Below are 9,308 nucleotides of genomic sequence, written 5' to 3'. Positions count from 1 at the left end.
AAGTGTTTTCCATTTATTAAGATAACAAATAAATTTTATTTTTATGGCAATTTAAAATATTCAGCTCAGTATTAATTCAGGTAATACTCAATATTGTTTCTTGTATATATTCAAATATAATTATCATATGACTGATCAGTAGTGAAGCAGTCCATTGGCAACCACTACTTGAGGCTCTATTCGGTTCTGCCCGTATCAATATCAACCATATTGCAACCAGAACATATCAAAAAGTAATTCAATATTTCGTTAAGGGTCAGAAATTCAAATGAACCGTGACGAGGCAGATCACGGGGCAACAGAGAAACTATATGGTATGGATGGCGTAATGAAATTTTATGAAATTTAATATTTGATATATATTTAAACGATTCAGTCATGTAATAGTAAAAGATACGTAATTGTACCCATATTTCTCGGTAATCAAATTGAGTAAACTCTTGCATCCTTCCTCTGCTAAGTTTCAGTGAGAGTTACACGGCTTTATCGGCCAATTTGACAATATAGGCTGAGCCTATCATTTTCAAATAACGATAAACTCAACTTGTTATCGTATTTCAATATGAGAAAGAACTAATGAAACGCGTGGGGGTCATCTCCATTTTTATTTATTTCAATAAATATATATGTATCATAGGTTGGAACATATCAGTTTATCTGATGTTACAAATACCTGAACAAAATAAGCAAATGTGAATTTTGGAGGCTTTTTCTGGAATGGTTTGAAACCAATTTGTAGGATGGGGAATGTGGGATTGAGTTTTTTTTTATATAAAAAATCAAAATCTATGTCACAAAATAATTCTAGACAACAATTTTTGGAACATATCACACACACTGCCACAAACTATAGCAGAGTGATTATTTTAATTCAGATTTTGGACATACTTCGGATCTCCATATAAAGATCTTTAGCGTACCTCAATTGTTTGGGGTTCGGATCAACCGAAATTAACCCATTTACAACTTGTTTGATAGAACTTGCCCAATCTGGCACCTCATGCACTATGTATTTGAATGAATAACACTATGAACAACAACAATATTCCATTGAGGTTATTAAAAATATGAAATAGAGGAAATAAACAAACACCAGAAGATGATATCTGGAACAGAAGTACAAATGTTTAAATCTTTTTTTTAAACTTTTGGGAATCGTTGTATAAGGTGATTAACACTGAAATTGTTGGGAGGATAGTGGTGCGCATATTGTCCGTGTACGTCTGTATTTGAACCGCCCGACATCGAATAGTTCAGAGATGATGACTGTGGGTAATAGCCAGCGTTTGAACCTGAATTGTAAAAGGCAGAGTAGCGGGAATCATAGGCGGCTTGAGATTGTCCCGAAGATTGATAGTCTGTGCCGACTTGGTTGCCGACCAGACGCGAACCATTCGAGAGCATTGCACTTGCTGTTGCAGAAGTTAAACCTCGACCTTCCACTGATTCATTTGGCATTTGAGAAGCAAGTGCATTTTCGTGTCCAATACTGTATCTGTGTTGTTGGCCTATGTTGTTGGGAGTCATATCGACCGCAGATCCCTCTGAAGCCGAGTTAGGAGGAGACGAGATATCAGACATAGATTCTGCAGCTTTCATACCAATTCCAGTTGGACTAGAATGCAGTGGTGACGTGTGCGCCCTCGAGTGGTGTTGATGTCCATTTTGTTGGTGATGAGGAGTAACGTGATCCGTATGATCAGAAGAAACTTCAGTAGAGTTGTAATATCCCGATACGGAGGGGGCAGCCGTCGTTGCTGTCGTAGAACTTGGGGAATCGTACATAAATCTATCTGAAAGAGAGGATGCCGCCAGCGATACCGCAGTAGAAAAATGATGTGGGATATGCGGCAAATTGAAATCATGAGGCCTTTCCGATTTTCCATCAGATCCTTGACTTTGATCCCGTCTTTTTCTCCGTCTCCTAAAATTGACAAGTTTAAATTAATAAAGGTCGTCATTAAGCAGTGAAGTATAAACATCGCATTCCCTTCTGAGAACCGACTTTTATATATTATATATATTAATTTTGCTGTTCGTGACGCGCCTTCCTAAGTTTAATCGGATTACAATACCAAAATGAAATACCAATGTCAGAGTCGATGAAAAGGTCGCTAACGATGCCGATCGTCGTCAAACAACGAGATCTTTATGTGTGAACCCGATGGATTGCTCAAGTAGGTATGTTTAAAATATGAATCCGTGCAATGTTTGCCACTGTTGACATGTTTTCTTCCGCCATCGTTTATTAAACAAAGTGACGGGAATCTTATCTCAACTTTAATCCTGAATGCGAAATTACCACTAAAGATTAAATAACGACTTATACGCGGGCCGCGCGCCATCTTTTTAGCGCATTATCGGCGGCATAATTCTGAGTAATAAGAAACATATTTTGAGTAACGTTTAAGCGTTCCATAAGCTGCTTGCTGATCAATTTTGTCTAAATGAAAGAGTATGTTGTATAAACATATAGTTGAACTGCGGAAAATCAAGCCTTGTATGAATTGAACAATAAATAACATTATTTTGGAAAATCTGTTGCTACACAACAACATAAATCAGGGATGCATAGCCTATCAGGTCGAGTCTGTCACCTTTCACAAAATATTTTTTCTAGTCAAGCTGGTGAAATCAGCCAAACATTTAAACTACTGCATTGTATGATGGTTTATAAAATATGGCACATAAGGCGAAGTTTGATATTTATTTTTTTTTATTTGAGATTTTACCAAGGCCAACATTTTCACCTCTAACACATTTTTGATTGTGCTCACTGTTTTTTGTTTTTGTTTTCATCTAGTTCAAACTTTCCTAAAATAAAATTTACCATAAATAACAGTTTTTTATTCGTCGTCTAAATAAGCCTTGGACCTCAGTATAATTGTGGATCGATTAAAATTTGAGCCATCTGATCTTCAAGATTTTAAAAGATTTTTCTAAGAAAGTTTATAATTTAGCTTCAATACGCGAGTTTAATTCATCAATAAACAACGGATATGACAAACCGAATAGTTGGCCACACAAAAGACAATAACATATACACTCGGACTTGAGACATTTGGATTTGTTCGTAACTGCACTAACTTGTCGACAAGGATTTTAGATCCAAACGCACTGAATGTGTCAAAAATTATCCGCAACGGTCACGCGGTTCTTTAGGATTATTGCATAAACTTTTTTGGGTTTGCAAAACAAGATCAAGATTTTGCTTCATTGTTTGTTGGCTAACAAGTCAGTGTAAATACGTTTAGTTTACTGAAAGCACTTCTTTATTGTATTATTCTGTCTATGAAATAATCTATTATCAGAATACAATAGTTTAGATTGTCGAAGTGTGCATACAATTTTACATTTCGCATTCAGTAACTTGGCATAATTTTGATGAGTAGACATTGAAAATTATATAGACAATGAAATCTAGATGAAATAACGTACGACGACTTCATACGTTCCTTATGACGTACGTCTGCGACATACTAAATTGGTGACGTTGTGAATCGATTTAGGGAACATGGGGTGCCGTGGCTTATTAACTCAGTTAATAAGTAATCGCGAATATCATATTTTTTACAATGAGAACAGTAAGTCTGTTCATTGCGAGATAGCGGCAAACAGGTGCTCTGCAAGAATCGACCATTGTTGCATTTTGACTGTTGCCAGATTTTTCGCAGATTGCCCAGTTAGCAGAACAAAGTATTGGTAATTTCAACTCATGAAAATAATTGAATAAAAAATCAAAAGATTATTTACTTAATTTGACAACAATTTTTTATTTTGTCAACGCACAGCTTAGTTTAAAAATCAGTCTTTTTGTTGCTTTGTAAACAGACCCTGACCAAAACATAACATCAACAGTTTCGCGCTGCCTTTCACACGCTTTCACAGTAGGACGATATCCCTCAACTTATGCCGCTCATAAAGTCCGTTATCAAATAAAAGAATTTGATGGAAAATTTCAGTAATTATGTTTTGATAAGCTACAGCTGGATATGTATGAATAAAGTTATAAAACATGTAACACAAAGCATATGCTACGGTCGAGGTGATCGTCTCCGTTGTTTTCGTCATATCATTGACCCGTGACTACGGGGGCAATTCCTCGAGGTGCAACATAATCTATTTTGACGAATCTATATATAATAAGTCAACTTATGGCCTTGAAAGTTTGATTTTTTGTTTGTGTAAGACGGGCCATGTTAGTTTGTACATGCTCACAGTTCTGCGTGGCTTCATTTAATCGTGGGAACATGGTGGAGCTTTTTAAATTTCAACACCTGTGCCACTAGTTCTGGAGTAAATTTAACACGGTGTCTGCATATAAATATAAAGTAGCAGTCCGGAATAATGGAATTAGTGAGAAGGATGCTTTATAAAATGTATCTATCAAGACGAGCGTATCGCGATGCCGGTAGCGACGTTCGTCATCAAAAAAATATTTCTTCAAAAAGGCACATTGGCGTATCGACTATTGATAAAACCTCAGCACTTCATCTAAACGGTTTAAATAGGATATGGCAAACCAGAAATATTCATTCAAGTTCTTATTAAACCTGTGGCTCAAGTATAGCCTCTGATTCGGATGACATTCCTCAAAAGATGAGAAGCAGAGAAAAGGGTTTAGTGGTTAATGATCCTGCCATAGCAATTCTTATAGTTTGTATATGCCTCTAAAACCTCACCAGTATTAAATAATAGTCTTATACGTCACATAATGAGATGTATATATGTTTACAATAACGCGTTTGGTGACATATTCTTTGAAACGTTATATTTTATTTATATTTTTGAATTGCTACAAAAAGTAGTAATTCTGCGTTACAGAAGTGATTTCGTTCGGTACGCTAAAACAAATTACGTAACAACTAAATTTACCAAGTAAATGAGGGATAATTTTACAATAAAATAACAGATATTTTAACTGTGAAGTTCGAGGTCAAATGCCATCGGAAATGTTTACAAGAAATTCAATTTTAATCTAACTCATCTATTTTGAGGAAAACATTTTCACTTAAATTTAGTTTACCATTTCTCGGCAGTGCGTCATATTTTTATATAAAGTGTTTCGTTTTATTCGGTGAAACTGAGATTTCAACTCCTGATAAATTTGATAAACGCTGACATTATACATTTTTGACGTAAACATTTCTTTCCAACATCAATTCATGATATATATTGCTGTTGCGAGAAATGCTATGTCTTAGTCACATTTAAACAGAATTGGATCGCGAAATGGACATGGCGACCTTATGGTCAGATTCTCGATAGTTTAAATATAAATCCTAATAATGGTATATGAATAAATTAATTCTTGTTGTACATCAAATGTAAAATCGTAAGTTGCATAATTGTTTCAATGCATCTAGTTGCTCACAGCCAACGTGAAAGACACACTATTGAAATAAAAATTTAGACTGATTGATTACTGACTTGAAGGGATTACTTTCAAGAATCAATCCTCTATAAAAACTGCATTTTTTTTATTGAAAACTTTGAAAAAAATATCCTAACTACTTTAAGCTAATCCAATTACCTGTAATCAAGGCTCTGATTATTCATGAGAATATTTATTTAACGAGCGAATTTTTTTTCACAATCTTTAAACAACTTAATAAAAAATGTTTATTTGTAAATTCAACACCGAACTTTGCCCTGCTTGCAAATAAGTTTACAAGTTGATAACAATTTTTCAAATTATTATACTCAGCGACAGCATATTATATTAAAATAAAATATTCAAATCTTTTTTAGAAAAGTAAACATGTCCGTTCGATTCGAAACTTCTTATCAGAAACAATATCTTTACACGGCATAGGATTATGAACATTGTTTGTTATAAATCTTCCCATTTCATGTACGTTTATGTTACGCAGACTTTATCGCATCAAGTAAGTCACACATAGCTTAAAATTTAATAGAAATTTTCATTAAATTATATTTTGGAGGTTAAAATTGTTTCTTGTATCTGACAGTTAGAACAAAACCATAAACGTGTTAGCTAGCCTGAATCGCAGACATTCAGAAAATCAGGTATTCTTCGTTTACATTGTGGTTGGTTGCCAAAATTGGTCCGCACGTTTAAGCTTGTAGATCGTTATCTCTGTTCATTAGCACTACATTTACAAGCGTTCATTCACAAGCTGTAAGTGTCATCGTTAGTTTTCATTTTAAAGAATGTGGTTCTGAATTTTGATTAATGAAAACTATATTCAAATTTTAAAACCAGAAGATTTTGGTACTTGTTCGTTAGTCGTTACAAAAGTCGAGCCGGGCTTCTCAGATCGAATTTGAGATTAAATTTGGCGAAAAAATATTAATCGCTTCAAGTCATTTTTCTTTGACTGTCCGGAGTCCGGTGTTTCAGAGAAATTATATATATATATAATAATTTATTACGCTGTTCTTACCCAACTAAACTATTTTTTAATTCTGTTCGAGTCAACCATGCGGAATAATTTACATTAAGATAAATGAAAGAGTCGCACCAAGTCGCGATTGCATTTGCAGAAAAAAATCCAACAATAATATCGAAGCGATTGCTTGGCGGTGGAATGAATGCCTCGAATATGTTTTTTCAAACTGGACCCTCATTCCTGCCTGGAGAACCATGGCGGTTCTCTGGTGCCACGTGAAGTGAAAAGGCCTTGACAGCCATTCGCAATGAAATTTAAACAATTAACTGTAATATGTTTAATTTTTTTAAAAGTAATGCATCTATCCGTACGCTTCTGTATTTGGGCTTTATTATTAAACGTAGCGCACAAAATACCTGATAGAGACACCTTAAAAAGCAAAGCCAGGTATTTTTATATAATGACCACAAGTGTTGAGAGTCCTTGAAAGAAGGCTCCGAATCTTGAATGTTTAAAAACCACTGGTCCAGATTTTTGATGTTCTTACGGTCCTATCACAAGCTTAAAATTAAACGAGTATAAAACGAACATACATATTTTTTCTATATTTGAAGTATAGATATAACTTTATTAGTTTTTTTATCGTTCTGAAAAAAAAAATGTCGAAGCTTTCAATTTAGTTTCTCAAATACTCATTTGCCATTCCGTGTTATAATGTTTCGTACTGCTGGAAAGAGATTTCTTTCATTCATTACCATCACTCACCAACAATACCAACTATTAATGAATATACAAATTGCCAGAAAAAGCTTGCAAAGCCGTTTTATTAGCTTTGATTTTACTGCAAATTGAAAGTTACGTTAGAATTTTCTTTGTTGCAAATAGTGTTCAGTGATGTTAAAATTTCAAACGTTCAATATACGAATAATTGTATCAAGCTGTCTATTGTCGCGAAGTTTTCCGATTACGTTTTTTATGCGCGACGGCGAGCGGATGGGCAACTATACAAAATGGCGCCGGATGGAAATATCGAGCGAGCAAGTGTCGAATGACTTCCTCGGCTGGTTAAAATATGTTTTCAAATAAATTATTCCTATCGCTTTACAATACATGATTTTCTAAGCTGTAGCCAAACTAACATACGAGCAGAGTAATAAATGAGCAAGCAAGATAGATACAATATCAAAGATTTAAATTGTCCCAGTTTTTCATAATTATATAAATAATTTAAATGTTTTGCGATATTTTGTTTGTTTATAAACAGCAGTGACATCATTTTGGCTTCTTTTCATATTTTAAAAATCAGTTTTTAATGACAAGCATGTCATAGTTTAGTTAGCAAACGCCGCTTCTATCTGAACTAATTTATATTGGAAATAGGTAAAATGCAAGCGTGCAAAATGTCTAAAATTTTTGAGCTTGATATATGTAATATTCAAAATCTTTCTTAAACTATAAAAGACATGTATGGATTAATGAAAAAGTAATTCTAAAACGTGGATTATAGAAGTGGGTGAAAAGGTGCACATTAAAACACAAATCCACCATAAAAAGTCCCGGTAAGCCACCTAGACGCTGCAAGAGCTTAGTTAAAAAAATTAAATAGCAGATGCATGCATTTTGCGAACGTACAACCAAAAACAAAACAATATTAAACATAACAGATTTTTCCATTACCTGAAATTCCCATTGTCGAACATCTTCTCACAGTTTGGGTCTAAGCTCCAATAGTTTCCCTTCCCTGGATCATCTTCATCTCTGGGAAGCTTCTTGAAACAATCATTCAATGACAAGTTATGCCTTATAGAATTCTGCCATCCCGCTCTGCTGCGTTTGTAGAAAGGAAAATTGTCAGCCACATATTGGTAAATGTGAGCCAACGTCAGTTTCTTTTCTTTAGAATTTTGAATCGCCATTGCTATTAACGCTGAATACGAATATGGAGGTCGCACCATCTTAAAAAGTTCAGTTTGCGTTGATAGCGAAAGCCAAGGAAAGTCAGAACCAAATCCTCCTGCTGCTGTAGCGTGTGGATGGTGATGGGGTCCAAAAATAGATCTTTGGTTTGCAACGGCTGCAGCATGATGGTGAGTATGATGATTGTAACTTTGCAAATACGCTGCTGCCGACGGGCTATTATACGGATTCGCAGCACCTATACCCGCCCATAGATAGGGATTCGTAGTTGCCGCTGCGGCAGCGCTCGGATAGTCGAGAGAGTAATGACCGGCATGAGTCGCTCTTGCTCCCGGCATGTGCATGTTTCCCGCCTGGTATATGTTGTCGTATACGGAGGGCACTTCCATTATATCTTGCACAGTAGGAGCATGTGGCGTGGGAGGAATCGATGAACTCATGGCTGCTGTGACTGGACTCTGTTGGTCTCCAAGCACCATTGCTATACTCGTCACAAAATCAGATTATTTTATGTCGCTTAAAAATGCTAAAAATGCTAGTTTCTAAAACAATATAAATATCCAATTCAAGTTAGCAAAATCGAATTTTGAAAGTTTATTAGCCGAACATCTCAAATAGTAAATATTAAACACATACAAGAAGCAATCCAATTGAAGACTTGGAAAATATTGAGACATATCGAGAATTTTCATATCAGCACGGATTTCTTACGTAGCCTATATGGATGAGTTCCATGTGCATATCCGCGTTAGATAAATGAAAAATCTCTCACTCACTACATCTCCGATCTGGTTCATTTCAAAGTCAATCATTCATTAAAAATTGAACAGAATAAATGACGCTTAACACAGGCCGAAGTCTGTTGCAAACCCAGAATGATATCTAGCGTAATTTGATTCAAAATGAACATTTTATATCCAATTGTTTGAATATATTATACATACTGATAACAAGACTGAAATTTAGAACAATTTTGTCGCAAAGCTGATACATTAGTGCGCGAATGACTTTCTTATACTTGTCTTCTTCGTCGCTTGC

The 9,308-nt window shown here is 35.0% G+C and overlaps 1 protein-coding gene across 1 annotated transcript; it reads right to left on the bottom strand.

Moving 5' to 3' along the window:
* On the bottom strand, positions 1-8,811 carry LOC120336074 (uncharacterized). The gene is made up of 2 exons (XM_039403675.2): positions 8,031-8,811; positions 1-1,924 (listed from the first exon to the last, which is right to left on the bottom strand). The coding sequence occupies exons 1-2, from the start codon at positions 8,747-8,749 to the stop codon at positions 1,141-1,143; spliced, it is 1,503 nt and encodes a 500-aa protein (XP_039259609.1). The 5' UTR covers positions 8,750-8,811; the 3' UTR covers positions 1-1,140.
* Positions 8,812-9,308: the final 497 nt, after the last annotated feature.

The sequence above is a fragment of the Styela clava genome, chromosome 2 (genome assembly GCF_964204865.1).
Source record: "Styela clava chromosome 2, kaStyClav1.hap1.2, whole genome shotgun sequence".
Taxonomy (NCBI): domain Eukaryota; kingdom Metazoa; phylum Chordata; class Ascidiacea; order Stolidobranchia; family Styelidae; genus Styela; species Styela clava.
This window is presented reverse-complemented; position numbering and strand designations above follow the sequence as displayed.